This window comes from Sphaeramia orbicularis, chromosome 17, assembly GCF_902148855.1.
Source record: "Sphaeramia orbicularis chromosome 17, fSphaOr1.1, whole genome shotgun sequence".
Classification (NCBI taxonomy): domain Eukaryota; kingdom Metazoa; phylum Chordata; class Actinopteri; order Kurtiformes; family Apogonidae; genus Sphaeramia; species Sphaeramia orbicularis.
In genome coordinates, this window is record NC_043973.1 from 24,398,634 (window position 1) to 24,425,895 (window position 27,262).

Consider the following 27,262-nt stretch of genomic DNA (forward strand, 5'->3'; position numbering starts at 1 on the left):
GTGAACTTAATGTCTTTTTCTGTAAATGCAGGTGCCAGCCACACTGCCACCTACTGCAGGACATCATTCCTCTGTGTGTTTTTAGTCCATAAAAATCATAATCTGCAGCCTCTGTTTCATTGCAGCTCTATGCAGTGTTTTCAGAGGAAGTGAAAGGGTACATTTGACTGGGTCAAAACTGGATTTGGTTAACCCTCCGGTATCTGGGTGCGCCTTTTAGGCACACTTTGCACTTCGTTTTAAAAAAACTTCTTATTATTTTTCACAATTTAAATAAGGTTAGAATTCAAAAGTTGTTCATTTTTACATGATCTTTAAAATTCTGGCCACCTTATAAAGAAAAGAAAATTACCAGACTAGCATCTGTCTCCCAAGTGTGCCTAAAACACACTATTTCTTCCATTTGATATGTAGGATTGACCTTGATTTACAAAAATAAAATCAAATTAGAGCAGAAAAATAAATCAATATATAATATTTAATAGTTTGATTTATAAGTGCATTTTATGCACACTTGGTGACAGATGCTAGTATTTTTGAACATTTGACCTAGCGCCAAAAATAATGATGCAAATTAACCAATGTCACTGTAATTCATTGACATATGCCAGGCCGCAAAAATCAAATAATATATGATCCACTTTTTATGTAATATATTGAAAAAAAAAATTTGTGTTTTGTGCATCCAAAAAAATGGTTTGTTTACATTACAAACATGGCATTTAAAGGGTTAAAAAATGTGACAATTATTGAGTATTTGGTATTTCTATTTACAGCTCAAGTTGATGAAATAGAAAAAAGTGTAAAAGAATTAAAAACAAACTGTATGAAAAATTTTTTGACATTATTCCACAAGTGTGCCAAAAAGGCACACTTGGTGCTTCGTAAGGGCCTTGGTGGACGGGATACCGGAGGGATAAAGGGCGTGTGTGTATATTTTCAGCTCTTGGTGCATGTTTATATGAAACAAGCATGTGTTATTGTTTCAGAAAACAAACTTTTTGGTAGAAAATGTATCATTCATCAGTATCAGTACTACTTTTTTAATCCGCTTAGATGTGGCTCACATGTTCCCGGTTTTCAGATATGCACCACTGATGAAACACACTACTTTGTGTTTTAACGTCTACTGTCTTTTATACTTTCACCATCACCGAAAAACTTCCTCTCTGTCATGAGTTTGTGTGACAGAACCCGGTTGACCTCTTTGTAGAAACATTTTGCCCGGGAACTGTCAGAAGATCATACCAGGGTCTTTTCCTCCATTCCTGCGATGACACACTCATAACATTCGTGAGAGTCAAAAAGTATCTCTTAATGTTGGATTCCTTGATCACTGTGACGTTCTCATGGCACATGAAACATTCTCCCTTTAAAGAAACGTGAAAAAGTATTATTCTGTTGATATATCCTCCTGAGACCCAGAAAGGAAAGGTTTTGTTTTTTTTACATGAAATAATTGCCTTGATTGGAAACAACATTATGGAACAGTTTTGTCAGATACAGTATTTCTTTATTTATTTATTTAAATGGAATATCCTTTGCAGTGGACAGCATTCTTTTTATTTTGTATTTTTGTAAAGCTGTAAAGCTGTGAAACCCCTGTCCACTACAAAGGACAAAAATGCATTGCTGGATCTCAGGAGGCTATTTAATTGACTTTTATTTTATTATGCCCAAGTGTGCTTTAGTGCTACTTTTGTGACAGTTCCCAAATTATTTTTATCTCTATATTTAACCTTTCCATAGTGATTTATCACCATTTATTGTAATATTATCTTCTGTGTTTTGCATTTTTTTTAAGTGGCAAGCTGGTATTTTTACCTAGGAGGTTATGTTTTTGCCAGCGTTGGTTTGTCTGTTTGTCCGTGTGCAAGATAACTCAAAAAGTTATGATTTGGATGAAAATTTCAGGAAATGTTGATACTGGCACAAGGAACAAATGATAAAATTTTGGTGGTGATCGGGGGGGGGGGGGGGGGGGGGGGGGGTGCAATGATCTGCCTTGGCAGAGGTCTGTGCTCTCCGAGTGCTTTTCTAGTTTTTAAAAAGTTGTCCACTGCAAAGGACATTCATTTAAAAAATTAAATATGTATTTGAAAAAAGCAGAAGCTTGTACTGTCCCGGGTCTCAGGAGGTTAAAGATAGCCTGGCAGTGGCATGTGGAATCTATTACAGCCACAGAAAAAATTATTAGACCACCCCTTGTTTTCTTCAATTTCTTTTTCATTTTAATGTCTGGTACAACTAAAGATACATTAGTTTGGACAAATATAATGATAACAAAAAAATAGCTCATAAGAGTTTCATTTAACAGCTGATATCTAGCCATTTTCCATGTTTTCTTGATAATAACCAAAATCACTCAAGTTCTTACATCAATAGCTGTGCCATTGTACTGACAGAAACAGTGCTTTTAGGCATTCCATGTTTTCTTTTCTCTCAGTTTTAGTCCACGATACACACAGGAGTTAGTACTTGATTGCATAACCACTGTTTTTGATGACTTTTGATGGTCTAATAATTTTTTCCACGACTGTCTGTTTACAGCCACCACATGATGCTTTATTGTTTTGCGGTTATACGACTGGAAGGGAGAGTAAAGCAGCTACAGGCGCTTCAGAATGTGTACTATTGGGTATTTTGTGTGCCACTGTGATGCTGTGTCTATGCTCAAAGCTTTATTTTGTCATGTACTTCCCAGCCACACACAGTGCTTTAATTATGTGACACTTTACAACATTTATGTCCATCCAGAGTTGCATTAATTTTTTTGTGAAGAAGAGTCAGTCTGCTGTGTGAAGTCTTCTCCAGCTCATCCCAAAGATTCTCACTTGGGTTCAGGTGTGGAAAATGAAAACCACTTTTTCCCAATTCCAGCCTCATGAATCCTCTTGGAAGGAGTCGGTGTCGTCAGCGAAGAAAAAATCCACTGATGTCCAGACCTGGTCGTTCAGTATATTCAATTTCAGCTGACTTAATTTTACGGACACACGATATTACTGTGTAACACTGGCCCCACAGGCTTGTATTGTAGGCACTAAGCATGATGGGTAATCACTTCATCCACCTCTCTTCTCACCCTGATGGGCCATCACTGTGGACTCAGCACACCACATGACCTTTTCCCACTGAAACACAGTCCAGTCTTTATGATTTCTTGTAAATCGATGGTTATTTAATAAATGAGATGCATTTTAATCACTGTAGTAATTATACAAAAGAACAGGGGTGTCAAACTCATTCTAGTTCAGGGGCCACATTCAGCCTAATCTGATCTAAAGTGGGCTGGACCAGTAAAATAATATAAATAATAGGATAAGAACGGATAAATAATGTCAACACCAAAGTTTTCTCTATGTTTTTGAGTGAAAAAAGTAAAATTCCAAAATAAAAATGTTTACATCTACGAACCGTACTTGAAAATAACATGAACAAATATGAATAACCTGAAAAATCTTAAGAAAAATAAGTGCAATTTTAACAATATTACACCTCAGGTTATCATTTATACATGTGAATCACAACTTACAGATCACAGTGGATCTACAAATACTCAAAACATTTAGTAACAGGCAGAATATTGTAAAAATTGTACTTACTTTTCTTAAGACATTTCATGTTGTTCATATTTGTTCAGGTTATCCACATTTTCTGTAAAAGGAAAGTCTGTAAATATAAACATTTTTGTGTAATTTTACTTTTTTTTTTACACTAAAACAAAGACAAGAATTAGCATTTTTTATTATTTATATATTATTATGATAGTATTTTACTGGTCTGACCCACTTTAGATTGAATTGACCTAAAATGATTTTCACATCCTTGATTTTTAATATCTTCATTATAATATTTGCATTTCACAAATTCATTCCAGGGGCCGGATTGGACCCTTTGGCGGGCCGGATTTGGCCCCCGGGCCGCATGTTTGACACCTGTGCAATAGAAGGATCTCAACTATTTGCTTGATTAAATCCAAGTAGCAACTTTTTTTTTGGGTCATGTGATGTATTTTGCAAGGCCATTTGTTATTTTTGTGGACAGTTTAAATACAAAGGATTAGATTTTTGAAGATCAGCAACTGTGAGCTGCATACATTGTATATCAGTTAAATAACCTTAACTTTTAAGAGCAAAATGAGCTGTTTTGTTTTTTTTCCTGCACGTATCAATTCACATTTACAGTATAAAAAAACAATCACTTCGCTTTGTACGGTAAAATACAAACATCACAGTGGAGGAACATGAAAAAAGGTCTTTAACCCTTTCATGCATGAATTATGAGGACCTTAATCAAGATTTTTTTCCTGGGTGTTTTTATTCCTGTTTAGGCGTGAAAAAATTAATGCGGTTGATTTTTTTTTTTTTTTTTTTTTTTTATGAACCTATTTTTCACGGAGTTACAAAAACATCCACTCAGCTGGACGGCACGCATTTGATTTTTGAAGCAAAGACACATATATTTAAAACCAGTCATCATAAAGTGACATACTGTGTGAAAACTATGAAATAAAAACATTTTAAATGCAGCTAATCTGATGTTTTCTCACATTTTTATCATACTCTAATACTAGTTTTTACTCACTTCATGGAGATAATATGCAAAAAAAACAAAAAAAAAACCTTTTTGTTAGAGAAAACTAGCAGTTGATTTACACTCAAACATGTTAGTGCAGATCAGGTTAATCAAGAACAGCAAAATTACAGTAATGGTATGAATGTCAGTGTAGATGATCCACTGTGTTGGTTGATATCCTCCTGAGACCCCGTAAAGTGAAAATTTTTAGCTTTGTTTTTTTTACATTAAACAGTCAGCTTGATTGGAAACTGCATAATGCAATAGTTTTATCAGATATTTTTTTAAAATTATTTTTATATATTTATTTTTTTAATGAAATGTCCTTTGCAATGAACAGCATTTTGTTTTTTAGTAAAAGTGTTAAACTTTTGTCCCGTACAGAGGATAAAAATGCATTTGGTGGGTCTCAGGAGGACATGGAATTAAAACAACTGAACCCGTGAACATACAAGAGAACAGCTGGAGAATAAGTGTCCACTGTAGTGACCACCATGCATGAACGGGTTAATTTCCCTTATAAGTGTCATTTTTCTTCACTCTTTTTGTGACTTTATAAAGGTGAGTTCACAAAACAAACCAGCAGTCGCAGACATTTGCCATCTGGTTTATTTATTTGCTGTAAGTCTCAAATATAATTACTGGACAGTGAGGTTACATGGCAACATCCATCCTGTAAGGTCACTGTGACAGAATAGTATTATTTAATACTTTTACCACATTGTACTATTTTCCCCCTGCTAATAAAAAGACAACAAAAAAAACATAAACACTCTTTTGAGTGCAAACACACATATGGCTACACTTCATATTTGCTTTGCAGATAAAACAAACAACCCAATTACCCTGTTTACATTCATCGAAGACGTCTGCCATGTCTTTTTAAGAATGTTTTCTTCTCTTTTGACTCTACAAATGTTTGTAAATGGTGTAATACAAACTTTTACTGAGGAATTTGTTCTGGAATAGGTTTAGGATAAGGTACAATGACTGCAAAGGACAAATAAAACTTTCATAGTGAAACAAAATTGATATTAAGATCATTACCGAAACTAAGCACAGACAAGCAGACACACACCCCAAATGGACATAAAGCAAACATGTAAGAGACATCACTACAAAGTGTGTGAGGACAAAAACAGGACAAAGTCAGCCAGGAAGTAAGATCTGAAACAAATTTATAATGACATGGGTATGCTGCAGCAGTTTCCACTGGAAGAGCCAGCCAGTTTCACATTGTACTTTAGTAACATATGGACATTTAACTGTCAGTTTGTTTACAGGAAATGAAATGAGTCTGCTGTCGTTTAAAGGGACCTGCCACATCTTCAGCATCTACAGCAAAGCCAGAGACACACTCATCTTTGCAAAGGAGGCAGAGTGATTTAGGAGCTGAGAGGTTGAGAAGACAAGATGAGGAACACACACACACACACACACACATGCACACACACAATCGCACATATACAGACTCACACTCATGCCAAGCCAACACACTCAACACATACACAGTGTTCACTTTAGGAGGCTGTGAACTTCCGGAGTGTGATGACGATGAGCGCGAGGAGGACAGATGCTCCCAGGAAGACTGCTATAACGATGGCAGTGATGGCCCCTGGCCCCAGGACCCCTGCACACACACACACACACACACACAGTTGACGCGTGTTGAATCATCTGAACAGATAAAATTAGCTGCATGTGTTGTGTCAGTCAAACAGCCCTACCTTCTTCCTCATCTATAGTCTGTGTGTGTGTGGCGTCCTCATAGTCATAGGTGAAGGAATGCTCTGTTAGATCATGGAAAGGGTCTTTGGTGGTCACATCACTGGGCATCTCTCCTGACATGGTGTCCTGGTTGTCTCTGGATGTCAAAGCTGGGTCTGCAACTGTCTCTGCGAAACACAACACTGTATTTAACCCTTAAAGACCCAAACATCCAACATCGACCAAAATCATCTTCTGATCTAAAATGTTTAATACCTGTTCATCCACTAATCCTATCAATCCATGGAAATAATTGATATAAAATGCAATTCTTCATCTTTTCATGGTCATCAGATATGACCCATTTGGACGTTCAGAGGCTCTGTAGTGAACGTGGAAACACCATCATCTTCTACAACGTTGATTCACCAGTAAAACCCATGGAGTTGGATCAATGAGAGTGGATGGAGACACTTGTTTTTACTTGAGACACTTGTTGTTTACCTCCGCCAAGGATGATGGAGGTTATGTTTTCATCTGGGTTTGTTTGTTTGTCTGTCTGTTAGCAAGATAACTCAAAAAGTTATGGAAGGATTTTGATGAAATTTTCAGAAAATGTTGATACTGGCACAAGGAACAAATGATTCAGTTTTGGTGGTGATCAGGGAGGGGACTGATCTGCCTTGGTGGAGGTCTGCGCTCTCTGAGTGCTTTTCTAGTTGGTTTTTTTTTAAATATATATTTATTCATTTGTACAAAAAAACAAAAAAACGTAAAACACCCCCCACCCCCGCACATCAATGAATTTACAGCAACACAATCCTGACAACAATAAATTAATATGGTACAAATTAGTAATCGTATATAAAACTAGAAAAGCACTCGTAGAGTGCAGACCTCCACCAAGGCAGATCACCCCCCCCCCAACCCACTCCCATCACCACCAAAATTTAATAATTTGTTCCATGTGCCAGTATTAACATTTGGTGAAAATTTCATCGAAATCTGTCCGTAACTTTTTGAGTGATCTTGCTAACCAACCAACCAACCAACAAACAAACAAACAAACAAACAAACCCCGATGAAAACATAACAGTAACAAGATACTGTTATAAGCTACAGGTGTATCAAATTGGAGGCTAATCGGAGTCGTTTTGAATTTTTTATGAATTTTTGAAAATTGCTCAATGATGAGAGATAAGAAAATTTGAGATTTTGTGACCTTCCTGTGACCTTGAACTGTGGCCTACTTGGCCCAAAATTTAATGGGTTGGTCCCAGGGCCTAGGCCTATATGTGGGTAAAATTTGGTAAAGATGGTTGGAATAGTTTTCCCCTTAAAGTTGCTAACAAACAAACAAACAAACAAACACACAAAGCAAAGTGATCACAATACCTCCTGGTGGAGGTAATAAAAGAAAAAAAAGTGTATGTAATGCAGAAAACAGTAATACATTTTAACACAGGGTCCCATATCTGCTCAAACCCTTTGCCTCTATCATCATTATAATACCTTAGTCTTTCCGGTTACAGCATGTTTGCTAGTTTCCCCAACCAGAGGTCAAACGTGGGCACTGCGTCCTTCTTCCACACTCTCAGGATCAAGTTTTTAGCATTCACCATACCAAACAAAACAGCAACGTTCTCACATTTATTTTCTGATGGTAAAGCGCTTGAAGCCCCAATGATGGCAATGAGTGGATCTGAATCCCAGAGCTTCCCAAAAAACACTGAAAACAATGAAAAATACTCTTCCAGAATAGACACTTGTTTTTTTCTTTTACTTGTAATTGATATCTTTTCTCAAAAAAAGTCACTTTTTCATCAGTTTTATCCGTTTCTGATCTAATAACCCTCAACTTTATTCTGAGCTTTAATGAATATTTGCATGTTCAGTAAATTAAATATAGGAAAATACCTGATTTTCACCAAAAAAACCCCCAAAAAACCCCCTATATAATACTGTAATAAATGGTGATAAATTGCTTAACAAAGGTTAAATAGAGGAAAAACTCATTTGGGAACTGCCATCACTGTAATACTGGGTCTTTATGGGTTAAATATTCACTGGATTTAACATTCACCAAGTACTGTGTTTTTTCATGAGGTTGTAATGTCACTAGTGTTGGCATATCATGGATGCAAACAGAGCCCAGTGTTTGTATGTGGAACTGGGTAAAGCTGTTTTTAGACTCATAAATGGAGTATAGTTTTAATATGTAGCATTTGTTGCATCACTTTCGATCTGGTGATAAAGAACAGACGAAGTGGAGAAAGCTGAAAAGTTAAAAAAGTTACAATATTTAAAGAAATGATAATATTAGTGCCTTTGCTGACTACGTTATGTTTCCAGTGCATCTGCCAAACTGGATCTGTGTGGATTCCCCAGATCTTTGAGAGGTGTTTCACATCTTCACATTTTGTGTTTCCTTTGTCAGACCTGTATCTAGTCTGTCCATTTTAGGGGAGGATAGATAAGGTAATGGTTTATGTCAACACAAAGAGCATGAAATGAAATGAAGTGATGCACTGTTGTACATAGAGTTCAGTCAGTAGTGAACAAACTTAACCTACTGCAGTTAAAACACTATAGAAAATAACACCAATAAATGTATTTGACTGAGATAAATGAATTTAACTCCTGAATCCTAACTGGTGCCTCAATAAAGAAAAAAATATAGCATCCCGTATAAATCCTGGTAGAGGTCCTGTTCATTCCAACTGGACAACACAATGTGATTTACAGATTTGGACCAAGTCTTTCAGCTCAAAGTATCCAAGCCAATACTGGAGCCAAACTGGATGTTCTAAACATTCTGACATTAAACATTTTAAGACACAGATCAGGAGAACATGGACTTGGTTTGAGGCCTGTCTCTGTCTCAACAACAATTTCTTGCAAATTCTCACAAAGCAAATCTCAATTAGCAGAAGTAAAACTGAGCAGTAGAATAGGACTAATAATTCTGAAGGACTTACACTTCCCCTGAGTTCATAGGTTATTACTGAATTACATCTTATTTTATTGCTTTTTATATTAACTCTAGTACTGTCAAATGATGAAATTTTTAATCAGATTAATCACAAGGTTGCTGTAGATTAATTTCGATTAATCGCGATTATATATCATTCATTTTTAATCTATATTAATCTCATTTCATTTTGCACGAGTAAACAGACTCAAGAATGAGGGGAATATGCACTTCCCATGTTTATTTAACACCTTCAACAGTTTCAACAAAACAATGTGAAACAACACCTCTTGGGTTTTTTTGTCCTCGTATTTCCATCCAGAGGGTCAAGGTGCTGTTTAGAATCTTCCATCTTTATGGGTTGGTTCTGCTGCCTGTCACTACCGGATCAACTTCTGATTTGTATATGAGTGATGCTAACTCTACTGGGACAAACTGCCCCAAATACACTGCAGATGGGTTAATAACGTTAAAATTTTAAATCAGATTAAACATGATGATGGAGCCGCGTTAATTTCTGTGCATTCATTTTGACAGCCCTTATTAATTCACTTTCATTACACATTTTGACGCTTTTGGCCACGCCCACTTAGGAGACAGGAAGTCAACTGGACCTTTGGATGAACTAGTAAATAAACTAAAACTAAAATGAAGTTACCACAATTACAGTAAACCTTATAAACACACCAGGTAAGACCAAATCAAAGCAAAATATAATCAGGTTATATTCCTTATGAGGTTTATATGCACTGTAAAAAAAAAAATCTGTAATTTAACAGAATTTTCACTGTTTATTTTACAGATTTTTCCTGTATTTTTAAGATACAGGAAAATATCAATGAAATTATAAAACTAGACTGTGATATTACGTGTCAAATGTAAAATAACATGAAAAAACTGTGACTGTGAATAACCATAAAATTTAAATTTTTTAAAAGAAATGTTTTTCTTTTTTCACAGAAAAATACAGTGAAAACACATTTCCAAATGTATTAAAATTTCACAAGTATTTCTTTTGTATTTTTGAGATTAAACTGTTAATTCAAAGTTTAATACTGTAAAAAAAAATAATAAATCGAGATAAAAATTACTGACAATTAACCGTAAAGGAAGTATTTGTTCTGTAAGTTTAACATGACTTGTTTGTTAATTGACAAACATCTTGTGTAATGGCGGGAGGTTTCACGACAAAAATGTTGAATAAATGTATTTTTGTGAATCTATAACATGTATAAGCACTGAAAAACTGTCAAAATATAGTTTTTATTTGTGGACTGTACAAGTTAGTCTCATTGAAATTTATTTATATATATATATATATATATATTTATTGGTAATTTGATTGTTTTAATACATGTAAATATTCTTTATTAAATATTAAAAAGTCAAAAAAAAAAAAAAAAAGCAAAATCTCATGTAAAGTTAAGGCAAAAAACTGCATTTTAATTATGGAAAATTACCGGATTTTCATGAGTTGGTTATTTTCCGTTAATTTGCAATATTTTTTTGGCACCCCTACTGCCGGAATAATACCGCTTTTTTCAGTTTTTTTTTTTTTTTTTTTTTTTTTTTTTTTTTTTTTTTTACAGTGTGTTGTTTCCATCCTGAATACACATATTTTTTAGTCGCTTGTAGTCATATTCAGACAAACCCACTGTCTGAATGTAACTGATTCTATAGCTGTAGCACATGGCTCTGCTGACGGAGGCCTGGGTGGATGCAGAGCTGCATACATGGCTCCGTCTACTGAATCCACAGCCTGTCTCTGTCTGACTGGTTCAACGGCTCAGGCCTCTGCATAAGGATGTCTTTGTAGGGGACGAACATTTTGTCCATTTGAGCTGCCTCTCCACATGTTTTATTTTTCCATTAGGGTTCAACCAAGCCTGTCCACTTATTTAATGCTCCTTTAAGCAGGACATGGTAATTACTTTAATGTAGAGGTAGAAGACACACACGTACACACTCCTACTTCACTTCAGTTCTTTTTACACCACGACATTTATCTGGTAGCTGTATTTATTTTTCAGTGCAATTGCAGACATATGATATAGGCTTTTTTTATTTGGCATATGTACATACACTGTTGTCCATAAAGTTGGAATTAAATATTTTGTACCTTCTCTCATGAAATAATTGTAATAATGTGATTATTCTTGATAGATAAAGTGTAACTGGGACTAAGTATGTAATCATTTGTCAAAGGTGATTACTGATATGTATAAAGAGGAATAAAAAGAAGAATGTGTCTGAAAACAAAATTATGTGTGTACATTTACTCAAACATGCACCGTTAATAAAAAAATAATATAAATATACAAAGGGTCTATCATTTCTGCCACTAGGGATCTGTCAATCAAATAAATCTATTTAATGTTACTTGGGTATAAATCATTATAGACGGGTAATTTGTTTTACTCATATTATAATTTGTGACATTATTTATACTGTTGTAGTATAGTATCATCATGTTTATTTGTTCTAGCAAAACAACCACAAATCTGGCAATACATTGAACTGAATTCATTTGATTCAATCATGTTTTGTTTCTGAAAATGATAAAAAAAATAATATAATAATAATAAGAAGAATAAGAATAAGAATAAAAGCTCCAACCGACATTAGATTTCTGAAGAAGTTTCTTTCTAAACAAAAACTCTAAATCCAACATGTTTGCTTATTGTAAAACATTATGTGTAAATGTGTCTCCCTGGTTATAGATGAGAAATAGTTTGAGTAAAGAAACAGGCATTTAAAATCATGTTTTATCAAATTATAAATGGATTATCATCCCTATCACTGCAAAAAAAAAAAGAAGTTACATATCCATATCATCCAGCTGTAGCTACAAGTCAAATTTCCACATTATGAGGCCATTGTCATATGACTGGATGAAGCCATTACATTGAATTAAACTATGGATTCACTAAATTAATAAAATATAGAATGTAGACCTAGCTGTTTTGTGTTTTAAAGCAGTGATATTTTGCTTTTTTTTAATAGAATTATGCATTTTAAAACATTTCCCTGCGGTCTACATAAATTGTAAATGCTATGCTCGGGTCTGAATTTGCCATTAATTCAACTCCACAGGTCCATCTTCAGCCCTATTTCTGAGTAATGACACCAGAAAGGTCGTTTTGAGCGCCGGCCCTTTAAATGCACATGAGCCACTTTACGCCCCACCCCCTCCAGGTTGTTGAACATACTTTCTGTCCCGTTCAGCCACTTGTGTTCGTTAATACAACCAACAACTGAACATTTTAGGTAGTCAGCTTGAAGTTTGGACATATTTTCAGTTTTTACTACAACTGCTTCTGCTGACAAACAGTTATGGCGTACTTGACCTTATATGTGCAAACGTTGTGATGTAACTACTTATAAAATGTAACAAATTAAGCAGGAATTAAAACAGGTTGTAGAAATCCACTTGTTTTTTGCCAGAATGAATATAAAGTTTGTTTTGCAGCACCTGGAGGGTTCACATTCAAACTTTTTGAACTTTTAGGGTCCAAATACACAAATAAATGAACCAAAGACTAATAAAAGTGGGTTTAGCAAAATATGACCCCTTTAACACAGAAAGGATACGGATTCTACCTTTAAACCCACTGATGTTCCATTCAATAGGACATTGCGTTACTTAAGGACAACACATTACACAATCTGTCTGTCCTGGAAAGGTCTCCTCAGGGACTCTGGCCTCTATGACTCATATTATGGCCTCAATATTTTACATTTTAATGGAAGAGGGCACACATGAGCTTTTAAAACGATTGAGTCGCCCTTGGGAGCTCTATATCATCTGCCAGAGGATAAAGGCTTCCTCCTCAGTGTAGAGGACATGGGGTAGTTCATGTACAGACTGACAGAAGTATATGCCTGTATTTCTTTCCTGTGGCCTTCATAGCAGACTAAAAATCCTGGATTTCAAGACTGGATTTCAAGATTACCTGATTGAACAGATACATATATTCCTGATCAACCTTATAGAACGGACATGCCAAACATGTGGCCCACGGGCCAAAACGGGCCTTCAGGATGAACTTACAAAGTCCAAAAATTACACAGAAGACATTAACAGTCAAGGGTGTCCCTGAATCTTGACGAGTTGTTTTTAATCATAAAGTTAAATGCTATACAGCCTGATCACAATCAAGGTGTACAAGTATATTTGCATCAGTTATTAATCAGTATTGCAAAAAGATCCCCCCAAAACCATTCTGAAAATGTTTCTTTGGCCATCTTATTACTAGATCTTGCAATTCTCCAAATTTGAAGAAAATCGGATAAAAACTGATAAAATTGCGACCCAATGAGCGTGAAAACATGCACAATTTTATTGTTATAAGAGAGTAAAATTATTGTACATAACGTTTTGTAACACAATAAACAATTACTACTCAACTCCTGTGTCTTTTTATTACAAAATACACACATCACATTGCTTTTCATTTATTGATCATTTTTGTTGAACAGCTGTTTGATTATCAATTCTGATTTTCAGTATCAAGACAATCAACCATTTTGTTCTGAAAACCCTTCTTTTACAGCCCTTTAATTGTAATAATAGAATGGGAACCTGTTATTTCAGTATTATTATAACTAAATATGCACAACTAGACAGATTTTTGGTCTGCTCCCTGGCTGCAGAAAATTTGGGAACAATGTGGCAAATGGATGTTTACGTTGAACCGCATGTTTTTAATGGTGCGTTGTTCACCAAAATTCATGTAGTGTCCCTACACCAATTTACTTCCATCAATAATATGGTGTATATGCCTTATAGATATATTGTTATAACTTGTTCACAAATGTTTATTTCCTCCTGTACCAGGAAGACTTAGTTACAGACCTAACAGAGATGCGACCATGTGGTAAGCCAGATTTCCATTCCAATCTTGTAGAGTCCGTACACCAAGTAGTGTCCGTACACCATATTCAAAATATGTGGGTCTAATTTTATTGTTTCTGTCGATATATGGAATTTTTCAGCACGTATGCTTTGGACACGACATCTATGCAGTAAACAATGCATGATTATCCTGAGTGCTGAAACATCTGTATATCTGTGTAGGCATTAAATATGGAGGCTATTAGGCTGGAGTGTCCATACACTGAATAATTTCTGATTTGACAGGGGCAAGTCTGCGAAATTTTTAGTAGACACCATAATACAAAAATATTTTGGACTTTAAAAGAGAAATATCAGACAAATAAAATGGCCTGTCTGATTTTTTGATAGAGCATTATTATTTTTTATCTATATGTGCACCCTTTCTGGAACCCTTGATTGTGATCAGGCTGAATATTTTTTACTTCCATATGTCAGGTACTAAATGTTTAGTGCCTTTGTTGATCCACTGCGATTTGTAATTTGTAATGTACATGTATAAAGGATGAGCCAAGACATAATTCTGTTGAAATTGCAGTTACTTCAGGTTGTTCATGGATGTTAAGGCTATTCACAATTTTTGTTTATGAATAGTTTACAAATGTAATCATTTTCATAAAGTAATTTTACTTTCTGTGCTAAAACATGGAGAAGTAGAAGCACTCGGAGAGCGCAGACCTCCGCCAAGGCTGATCAGTGGCCCCCCCTATGGGCCCCCCCACGCCAAGGAGGTTATGTTTTTGCCAGGGTTTGTTTGTTTGTCTGTTTGTCTGTTTGTCTGTCCGTTAGTGTGCAACATAACTCAAAAAGTTATGGACAGATTTTGATGAAATTTTCAGGGTTTGTTGGAAATGGCCCCCCCCATGGGCCCCCCCACCCCCGATCACCACCAAAATTTAATCATTTTTTCCTTATCCCATTTCCAACAAACCCTGAAAATTTCATCCAAATCTGTCCATAACTTTTTGAGTTATGTTGCACACTAACGGACAGACAAACAGACAGACAGACAAACAAACAAACAAACAAACTAGAAGCACTCGGAGAGCGCAGACCTCTGCCAAGGCTGATCAGTGGCCCCCCCCCCGTGGGCCCCCCTACCCCCGATCACCACCAAAATTTAATCATTTCTTCCTTATCCCATTTCCAACAAACCCTGAAAATTTCATCAAAATCTGTCCATAACTTTTTGAGTTATGTTGCACACTAACGGACAGACAAACAGACAGACAGACAAACAAACAAACCCTGGCAAAAACATAACCTCCTTGGCGGAGGTAAAAATATGGGGTTGTCATTACTTATAAGTTATTATTCTGTTATTTTACTGGACTGGTCCAGTTTAGGTCAAACTGGTCTGGATGTGGCCCCTGAACCTAAATGCTATGGCAGACCTGGGCAATATACGGCCCGTGGGCCACATGTGGTCCGATGGCTGACCCTGACTGGACCGCATAAGGTCATTGGGCAATTAAAAGTCAATGCAAGTATATATCATTGTAATAGATGGAACCAATACAACGGAGCTGCTTTTATTTTGAAGGCTCTGCTAAATTAACATTTTTTCACACGTATTTTCCGTACTTCACACAAGGCTTATGCACTTATTGGTTTGTTGGTCAGTTTTAGTCCATGAAGATGTCAGCTAACTCCAAAAGAAGAAAGACTGATTCAGAATGCAGAGTTTTTAACAGACATGGACTTCTAAGTGTTTCTTTACTGAACTCAGAGATAAAGAAAAAAACAACAAAAATAACTCAAATATGCAGACAAAAAAAGCTGGATGCATTTATTGTTTTTCATGACAGTGTATTAGGGCCACATAAGAAAATAAAAACACTTGCCACTACGAGAATAAAGTCGTAAAATATCCAGATAAAACCCATAATTTTATAACAATAAAGTCAAATACAAAAAGAGTCATAATTTTATGAGAAAACAGCCTTAATTTTATGAGAATAATGTCATCTTTAAAAACAGGTGGGAAAAATTATCATAATTTACAAGAATAAAGTCATAGCCACTCATCACATAATGGAGAACTTGGAACATTTTGTTAAGTTATACTTTCATTTGGGGTTTCCACACGGCCAAATATTAAGCCTATTAGCCCCGCCCACCATCAACACATTAGCATTAGTCTAAGTCACGGGTGTCAAACATGCGGCCTGGGGGCCAAATCTGGCCCGCCAAAGGTTCCATTCCGGCCCGCAGGATTAAAGTGCAAAAATGAACCTGAACAGTCCAGGTTGTCCAAATCATTTTGGTTCAGGTTCCACATACAGACCAGTGTGATCTACAGTAAAAATAACAACACAATAACCCATAAATAATGACAACGACAAATTTTCTTTGTGAAAAATTATGTGGAAAAAATTTAAGTGAAAAAAATAAGATTACACTGAAAATATTTACCTTTCTAAAACTATTCTTTCACAACAAAATGCAAATAAATACATAAATAAAAACAATGCTGAAAAACCTGAAATGTGCAATTTTAACAATATTCTGCCTGTTACTAAATGTTTTATGCATTTATGGATCCACTGTGACCTGGAGTTGTGTTAATAATAAGAGATGTAATATTGTAGAAATTGTTCAAATTTTAATGACAAACTCCAAAATTTTAACAATATTCTGCCTGTTACCAAATGTTAATGTAACACTGTGTGTGAATGTACATGTATAAATAATAAGTCGAGGCAAAATATTTTTAAAATTGCACTAATTTTTCAAATGAAATTTCATTTTTTTCAGGTTATTCACATCTTTTTTGTAAAATGTAAATATTTTCATAATTTAATTGGGTTTTTTTTGCACTAAAATAAAAAGAAAAACTTGGATTTGTCATTATTTATAGGTTATTAAGTCATTATTTTACTGGTCTGGCCTGCTTGAGATCAAATTGGGCTAAATATGGCCCTTGAACCAAAATGAGTTTGACACCCCTGGTCTAAGGACTTTGAAGTGAGCTTGTGTGTTTGGGTTTGTTTCGTCATAAGAACCAAACGGATTTAAAGCAAATTGTCTTTTTTGTGGAGGAGGAACTGAATAAAAATTTTGGCTTATCACACTATTGGGAATTTATTTTCAAAATATTACAGCTTTAATCTCATAAAAGTATGACATTATTTTCGTTAAGTTATGATTTTTTTTTGTTTGTTTGTTTTGTTTTAAACTGTGACTTTATTCTAATAATATTATGGCTTTGTTCACGAAATATTATGACTTCATGATCGTAGTGACAAGTGTTTTTATTTTTCCTATGTGGCCCTAATACACCGTTGTAGTTAATGTTGAGCTGCTTTTGCACATTTTTGAAAATATTCTTTAAAAAGTTATATTCTGTGCTCCATATTTTCATTTTATCATTGTATTGTTTCATTTACTATTTTTATAGACGTACCTACACAGAGCTGTAGGTGTAACAAATGTTAACAACTGTCAAAGTTTCTCATGGGGTCCAATGAGACAGTTCATTGCCCACCCCTGTACTTATGGAGTCAAATCCTTGTTAAAAACTGAAACATGTCAACTGTCAACATGTGTTTTAACCCATAAAGACCCCAAACATCCACTGGTGACCAAACACATCTACTGATCTGAAATGTTTAAAACCTGTTGATCCAGTAATCCTATTAAAACATGTAAATAATTGGTGTAAAATGCATTTTCTCAGCTTTTCATGGTCATCAAATATGACCCATTTGGACGTTCAGAGGCTCTGAAATGAACGTGGAAACACCATCACCATCTACAACACTGATTCACCAGTAAAATCCATGGAGTTTGACAAATGACGGTGGTTGGAAATACTTGTTTTTGCATTCACTTATTGATATCTTTGCTGAAAAACTCATATTTCTTCAGTTTTCTGTTTTGATATAATAACCTCTGAATTTATAGTTGTGGGAAAAAATTATTAGACCACCCTTGTTTTCTTTAATTTCTTGTTCATTTCAATGCCTGGTACAACTAAAGGTACATTTGTTTGGACAAATACAATGATGACAAGAAAAATAGCTCATAAGAGTTTAATTTCAGAGCTGATTTCTTGCCATTTTCCATGTTTTCGTGATAAGGGTCCAAACACAGTAATGTTCCATCAGAGAGTGAACTTTAATTGATTACCACTCCAACATTTATTTCAATATAAAGTAGCTCCTTGTTTTGGATAATCCCTTATGGTCCAACTGAAGCAAAAATGAATTTAAAAGTAAAAATGTGGGTCATTTAGCAACACTAATGTGTCAAATTGTCTCTAAAATGTCCCATCAGAGAGATTTGAAATACAGTGTTTTGACCCCTAAAAACCAAAATCACTTCAGTTCTTACATCAACATCTATGGCATTGTACTGACAAAAACAGTGCTTTTAGGCATTCCATGTTTTCTTTTCTGTCTGTTTTAGTCACATGACACACACAGGAGTTAGTACTTGATTGCATAACCATTGTTTTTGATGACTTTTGATGGTTTAATAGTTTTTTCTGCCACTGTACACTGAGTTTTCATGGACATCTAAATTGAGTACAGGAAATTAGATATAGGGAAATACAGGATTTACTGTAGAAAATACAAAATACAGAGGGTAATATTATAATAAATGATGATAAATCACTTAAGGGTTAAACACAGAGAAACATTGATTTGGGAACTGCCACAAAAGTAGCACTGGGTCTTTATGGGTTAAGGCAGGGATGTCAAACATGCGGCCCGCCAAAGGGTCCAGTTCGGCCCCTGGGATGTTTTTGCCAAGTGCAAAAATTCCACAGTCTTGAATTGAATTAAGCAAAAAAAAAAAAAAAAATTAGCTTGAATTAAGGAAAAAATCTTGAATTAAGCCAAAAAAAAAAAAAAATCTTCAATTAAGTAAAAAAAATCTTCAATTAAGCAAAAAAAAAAAAAAAATCTTCAATTAAGTAAAAAAAAATCTTCAATTAGGCCAAAAAAAGTCTCAAATTTAGCAAAAAATCTTGAATTAAGCCAAAAAAATATTCAATTAAGCAAAAAAAAAAAAAATCTTGAACTAAGCAAAAAAAAAAATCTTCAATTAAGTTAAAAAAAAACTTCAATTAAGTAAAAAAAAAAAAAATCTTGAATTAAGCCAAAAAAAAATCTTCAATTAAGTAAAAAAAAATCTTGAATTAAGCCCAAAAAAAAAAATGTAGAATTAACAACTTAAAATTTTTTTTCTTTGTTTTAGTGCAAAAAATAACATTAAATTATGAAAATATTTACATTTACAAACTATCCTGGAACAATAAAATGTGAATAACCTGAACAAATATGAACAACCTGAAATGTCTAAAGAAAATTCAGCCCAGTTTAAACTATTTTCTGCCTGTCCCTCAGTGTTTAGTGTCTTTGTAGATCTGATCCATAATGCACATGAAGAAACGATAAGTTGAGGAATAATATTGTTAAAATTGCACTAAATTTTCTTACGGTTTTTAATTTAAATTTCAGTTTTTTCAGGGTTTTTTTTTTTGGATAGTTTATAAAAGTAAGTATTTTTATAATTTAATGGGTTTTTTTTTACACTAAAACAAAGACAAAAATTTGCAGTTGTCATTATTAATAGGTTATTATTATGTTATTATTTTTCTGGTCCGGCCCACTGCAGATCAAATTCAGCTGAATATGGCCCCTGAACTAAAATGAGTTCGACACCGCTGGGTTAAGGTGAACATGTAATCGGTGTTATGTTATTTTACAGTGACAAAACCTGCGTTTACGTTTACTTGTCAAGTATCAGTGCTTTAGTGAAGAGTCTGAAAACCGACTGTAGGTGAGGTAGGAGTTTACCGACTACGCCTGGAGCTCGGACACACTCTACTCTTTTGCCAATCACTCGTCTGTTCTCTTTCCATCTCAAATTGTCCTCCTCTGACATTCTGTTCTCTGAGCATGAAGTTACCCTGAGACTTTTCACACCTCTGCAGCAGCCAAATACACAAGGTCTCTTTTTCTTCTGTGTTTCCTGACTCTAAAAAAAAAAAAGCTTCAGGTGTAAAAAGCGTTTGGCCTTTTGCACAGTTTCGAGTTTAACCGACTCTAAAGCCTCCAAATTGACTCTCACATTGCGGTTGCTCCTGTCATTTGGGTAATTGAACAGCTGTACAACTTTTCTTTTGAAATCTAAAATGCACAGAGAGAAAAATTTGATCCTCATCTCCCCTTAAAAAAACAAACTCTTCACACACAAGCCCACCCATTCACATACACTGATTCACTTATCCTGTCCTCAACGGTACACATACCAAGAAAACCATACACCAAACATGTTTACACTCGGCTTATTTAACGCTACATATTTACTTTGTAGCCTCTGGCGCCCACGATAAACTCTCTCACCCCATTTCCCACATTTTCACCCTTCGTATTTCCTTTTTATCGACAAAAATGTGCCATTTTAGTTGCTACTTATGCATAATCTACTATGAGGCTACATAAAGTTGATCTCATCTAAGTTTCTAAAGTGCTGAAGTGAGCTGTGGTGTCTTCTAAATTCTGATCTGCAGTATTTTGATGCGGCCGTGTTGACTCTTGAGTCGTGTGCAGCTTCCTGTCCTGTAGCTGGCTGAAGGTTTGGAGGCTCCGGCCAACACAGCCATCAATGAGGCCTTCAGCCGGGGGCACAAAAGGCAGCTTGTGCGGTCACAGAGGACGACGAGCTGCAACCAGTAACAACCGGCCAGGCCCAAAGCAGGCACCGGCTGGGCACTGGATGTCAAACAAACTTGTTTATTAAATAGTCCCCGTGTGTGAAAGACTGCGCCTTCTGGACAGCTTGATTTAATGGGAGGGCAAAAAATAATAACACAATGTTTATTTCCACATGGAGGGGTTTACTCATGCTTGTATTTTATTAACATTACTGAGGCATCTTTAAAAACTTTTTTTTTTTTTTTAACAACGGACTCCCATATTCTTGGTCGCACTCCCTGAAGACATGAGTCCAAGTGTCAATCAAAACCCTGTCTTCCTTTACACAGCACATGTCCAGACTCATAAAAGCCTGGCAGGCTGTGGGCACGGCGCATTTCAGACTCTAAAAACACACAGGAGGCCATTTGTTGGCCTCTTCAGTCAGGATTTCACACCAGCCAGAGAGATGACTAAGCAAGCAGACAGGTGTGCGTGAAAAACGCTGTGCCCGAGCACCCGATCTGCTAACGACACCGCCAAAACATGGCACCGGCGCTGCTGCTTACACTAACACAGGCCTTTTAAAGCATTCTGAAAGGCTGCTACAACACTAACGTTAAATCTGTTTTTTGTCACATCAGTCCATTTTGGAGTAAATCAAAGCCAGAGTTTCTGAGTAATTGTCACAGTGTGTGTTTAAGCTTATGTGACACATCTCAGTGTTTACCATGCTGAGTCAACTGTTGGGAGTGTGTGTCACGTTGTTTCGGTCACAGGTTTGTGTTGTGGTCAAGCCTGGAAAAATGAAAATATCACACATTGTACACATAAGTCAGATCACTTAGAGTTAACATGTGTGATGGCATGGCTGTTGTATATACAGGGTGGGGAAGCAAAATTTACAACAAACATTTAGTTGTTTTTTCTCAGCAGGCACTACGTCAATTGTTTTGAAACCAAACATATATTGATGTCATAATCATACCTAACACTATTATCCATACCTTTTCAGAAACTTTTGCCCATATGAGTAATCAGGAAAGCAAACGTCAAAGAGTGTGTGATTTGCTGAATGCACACGTCACACCAAAGGAGATTTCAAAAATAGTTGGAGTGTCCATAAAGACTGTTTATAATGTAAAGAAGAGAATGACTATGAGCAAAACTATTACGAGAAAGTCTGGAAGATACTATTAAAGAAGAATGGGAGAAGTTGTCACCTGAATATTTGAGGAACACTTGCACAAGTTTCAGGAAGAGTGTGAAGGCAGTTATTGAGAAAGAAGGAGGACACATAGAATAAAAACATTTTCTATTATGTAAATGTGGCAAATAAATTCTCATAACTTTCAATAAACTAATTGGTCATACACTGTCTTTCAATCCCTGCCTCAAAATATTGTAAATTTTGCTTCCCCACCCTGTATGTACATAGTCTGGATAGATCAGAGGTGTCAAACATGTGGGTCGGGGGCCAAATGCGGCCCACCAAACGTTCCAATCTGGCCCCTGGGATGAATTTGTAAAGTAAAAAATTCCACAGTCTTGAATTGGATTGAGCAAAAAAAAAAAAAAAAATGCTTGAATTAACCCTTTCATGCATGAATTATAAGAGCCTTAATTAAGATTTTTCTTTTTTTTTTACTGTTTTTATTCCTCTAGGCATTAAAAAAATAACGCAATTGACATGTTTTTATGAACCTCTTTTTCATTTAGTTGCAAAAATGTCCTTTCAGCTGGACACCATGCATTTAATTTTTGAAGAGAAGAAACGTATTTACTGATATACGTTGAAAACTATGACATAAAAACATTTTTAATGCAGCTAATCTGATGTTTTCTCACATTTTAACATATTCTAATACTGGTTAATACTCACTCCATGGAGATAATATGCAAAAAAACAGAAAGCTATTTGTTTAACCCATAAAAACCCAGTGCTACTTTTGACATCATTATGTGTAAAAAAACAAAAAAACAAAAACCCTGTTAATTACAGTTTAATAACAACAACAAGCAACTGATTTACACTCAAACATGTTAGTGCAGATCCAATTTATGAAAAACAGCAAAGTTACAGTAATTTTATGAACTGCAGTGTATGGGATGATGCATGAGCGTCCACTGTGTTGGCAGATATGGAACTAAAATAACAAAATCCATGAATAGAACAGCTGTAAAATAGCTGTCTACTGTAGTGACCACTGTGCATGAAAGGGTTAAGGAAAAAAATGTTGAAATAAGCAAAAAAAATCTTCAATTAAGTAAAAAAAATCTTGAATTAAGCCAAAAAAAAATTTGAACAGCTTCAAATTTTTGTCTTTGTTTTAGTGCAAAAAATAACATTAAATTATGAAAATACTTACACTTAAAAACAATCCTGTAACAATAAAATGTGAATAACCTGAACAAATATGAACAACCTGAAACGTCTAAAGAAAAATCAGCCCAGTTTGAACTATTTTCTGCCTGTTCCTCAGTGTTTAGTGTCTTTGTAGATCTGATCCATAATACACATGTAGAAATGAGAAGTTGAGGCAGAATATTGTTAAAATTGCACTGATTTTTCTGAAGAAATTTCACTTTTTTTCAGGTTATTCACATCTTTTTTTTTTGTTTGGATAGTTTATAAAAGTAAGTATTTTTATAATTTAATGGTTTTTTTTCTTTACACTAAAACAAAGACAAAAATTTGGAGTTGTCATTATTTATACGTTATTATGCTATTATTTTACTGGTCCGTCCCACTGCAGATTAAATTGGGTTGAATGTGACCCCCAGAAGAAAATGAGTTTGACACCCCTGGGATAGATTTTATTAAAAACTACATACATTCACTTCTATTAATGATTTTAAAAGTATCATGGAGAATACAGTGAGGGAGGAATGTCACTGTTTTTCTTGATGCCATCATGGTTAAATAGTTGTTATTGTGTTTTCTTGTTAATTGTGTATCATGCATGTGTTTTCTGTTGTTTGGGCTTTGTATGTTTGGCTTTTATGTTTGTTTTCTTGCGCTGTCTTTATGCATGCACACTTTTTCTTGCACTTTCTGTTGCAACATTGACCATAGAATTTCCCCATTGTGGGATCAATAAAGTCTAATCTAATCTAATCTAATCATAGATGCATTACAGCACAGGTGTCAAACATGCGGCCCGGGGGCCAAATCTGGCCCGCCAAAGGGTCTAGTCCGGCCCTCGGGATGAATTTGTGAAATGCAAAAATTACACTAAAATATTAACAATCCTTTTTGTTCAGGTTCCACATTCAGACCAATGCAATCTCAAGTGGGCAGGACCAGTAAAATACGATCATAATAACATATAAATAATGACAACTCCAAATTTTTCTCTTTGTAAATGTAAATATTTTCATGTATTTACACAAAAACAAAGTATAATTTCGCAAAAAATGTAAATAACCTGAACAAATATGAACAACGTGAAATGTCTTAAGAGAATTAAGTACAATTTTAACAATCTTCTGCCTGTTATTAAATGTTTTGTGTATTTGTAGATCCACTGTGATCTGTACGTTATAATGTACGTGTGTAAATGATAAACTGAGGCAGAATATTGTTAAAATTACACTTATTTTTTCAGTTTGTTCATGTTATTCACATCTTTTGAAAGGATTGTTTGTAGATGTAAATGTTTCCATAATGTAAATGTACTTTTTTCGCTCTAAAACAGAGAAAAGTTTGGAGTTGACATTATTTATATATTATTATGTTATTATTTTACTAGTTCAACCCACTTGAGATCAAATTTTGCTGAATGTGGCCCCTGAACTAAAATGAGTTCGACACCCCTGCATTACAGTATGACCAGGCAAAACACAATGTATAGTTTGTATAAATCTTAAAAAAAAAAAAAAAAGATGTAGACATGGAAATGTTATTCAGTAAATCCCCATCCAGATTATGTTCATATGTCGCAAACATATCCGTAAGTGTTGCGGGCCAGTTGTATATGTTCCCACTTTACAAGCGCGCTGTCAAAAGTTTTACGAGACAACAAGAAAGTTGTGTAAAGTCATAGCACGATGGTGTTAGAAACCCTAACATGGCGTTTGGGTAAAAACCTTCACAGTGGGTTTTGTGTCTCATGTAAAAGTTGAGAGTTCCTCGTTTTTTCACAGGACAGAGAGACATAGTCAACTTGTCGGCCCACTGCCCTCTTGACCCCTGCATTGACCTTTGACCTATGAGCTGCCCTGCTGTGGTAGCGCCGAGCCTGAGAGAAATAAACAACAGCACGAACCTAAATGAAACTAAAAATGTCATAAATCAATCAGAAATAAAGGTTAATAAGTGTAGGTCATTCAACACCCCCCCTTCATCTCTCCGCTGCTGACTGCTTTTTCACTTGAGCCAGTTTTGACGCAGAATAATTTCAGTTTTAACTCACGTCAGAAGCTGTGCGTATTTGGTTTCAGATGATTTCAGGCATCATGAAAGCAAATGAGTCATCCTGTTTGTCAAAGAGCAGCTTTCACAGCTCAACAACTGCATCATTTACACCAACCTGCACACTCCACATCCAAAATTATATGTGTGTGACCAGGAAAGACGGAAAAACTTCAACATATATGCACCTTTTACTCAATAAATACCAACCTGAGGATCACATGAAACAGTAAAATACACAATTTTAAGTGTTGAGGGATGCAAAGAAATATCAAACACTGAGATTTCCTTTTTTTTTCAAAGACGCAGCTGTAATATTCACAAAAATATCAAAAAATCCTTGCCAATATTTCCTGTTATTGTAAATTTAAACACACGCCAGGCCTTTTTGTCTCTTGGAACTATCAGTAAAGTGAGGCTTTACACTTAAATATCCATCAAATACAAACACATTTTCAGTTTACCTGTGCTTACAAAGGCGAACAGGAGGCCGAGGAGCCCCAAAAGGACGACTCTGCAGATGCTGTTACTGCTGCAGTGGTGAACCATGGTGCTGCTGGCTGCGAAAAAGAGCAAAGTGTCTCCAAAACTCAAGCGAGCGGTGGCTTCAGACAAGTAACGGACCCCAGGAGAGGAGCAGGAGAAGAGACCAGGGGTGGGAGGAAAGGTAGGTGACTGTGGGCTGGGAGAAAGGGTGGGACTAGGTGAGCACTCCGCCGGACCGTCTGGACACTGTGGACTTTGTGAGCACATCATGGCAGGGCACACCCACTCCAAACTGAGGGTTAAACATTCAGTGGGCGCTGGAGGGGAATATGAATTTGTGTTAATTACACATTAGTGATCTGCCCTTGATGGTGGTCTGCTTTAAAGGAGTTTTCCAATCTCCTGAACTTCAAGAGTGAAAAGTGGAGGTTGTTTGAAAGCAGCTTGAAAATACCTGAAACCACAAAAAAAATGCACCGTTAGAGCTTTCTCTGGGGAACTTTTTTTTTTTTTTTTTAACTACACATTTTTAGCCTCATTGCATATTGTGATAAACAATAATAACAGCAGTGTTAGGAGAGTAAAGTTACGCAGGTATTACAATTTGGCTGAAAATATGACAGGAAATTATGGTATGAAACCAACGATATGAAGAAAACTACTTTAACTTATACTTTTTTTCTTTCATGTGCGCCACCCAAGAAGAATACACTTAATTTTCCAATTATTTTGGCCTTAAAAATTGCAATATTCACCTTTAAACTACACATTGTTAGCCTCATAGCATATTGTGATCAAATGTAACAGCAGTGTTAGGAGAGTAAAGTTACGCAGGTATTGCAATTTGGCTGAAAATGACAGGAAATTATGGTATGAAACCAACGATATGAAGAAAACTACTTTAACTTATGCTTTTTTTCTTTGATCTGCGCCACCCAAGAAGAATACACTCAATTTTCCAACTATATTGGCCTTAAAAATTAAAAGATTCACCTTTAAACTACACATTGTTAGCCTCAGCATATTGTAATCAAATGTAACAGCAGTGTTAGGAGAGTAAAGTTACACAGGTATTGCAATTTGGTTGAAAATAATCCGTAATCTGTGGATCATTCGTTCATTCGTTTTTCAATTTAAAACCAAAAATGAAAAAACAAAAAAACGGATTGAAAATATGACAAGAAATTACAGTATGAAGTCAACGATATGAAGAAAACTACTTTAACTTATACTTTTTTTCTTTGATCTGCGCCACCCAAGAAGAATACACTCAATTTTCCAACTATATTGGCCTTAAAAATTGCAATATTCACCTTTAAACTACACATTGTTAGCTTCAGCATATTGTGATCAAATGTAACAGCAGTGTTAAGAGTAAACTTACGCAGGTATTACAATTTGGCTGAAAATATGACACGAAATTACAGTATGAAGCCAACGATATGAAGAAAACTATATTAACTTATACTTTTTTTCTTTGATCTGCGCCACCCAAGAAGAAGACATTCAATTTTCCAACTATATTGGCCTTAAAAATTGCAATATTCACCTTTAAACTACACATTGTT

At 35.3% G+C, this 27,262-nt stretch overlaps 1 protein-coding gene across 1 annotated transcript; it reads right to left on the reverse strand.

The window, feature by feature from the left end:
• Positions 1-5,166: 5,166 nt before the first annotated feature.
• On the reverse strand, positions 5,167-26,211 carry snorc (secondary ossification center associated regulator of chondrocyte maturation). Its single transcript, XM_030159633.1, has 3 exons — positions 25,673-26,211; positions 6,303-6,470; positions 5,167-6,205 (listed from the first exon to the last, which is right to left on the reverse strand). Exons 1-3 carry the CDS (start codon positions 25,962-25,964, stop codon positions 6,096-6,098), a joined length of 570 nt encoding a protein of 189 aa, XP_030015493.1. The 5' UTR covers positions 25,965-26,211; the 3' UTR covers positions 5,167-6,095.
• Positions 26,212-27,262: the final 1,051 nt, after the last annotated feature.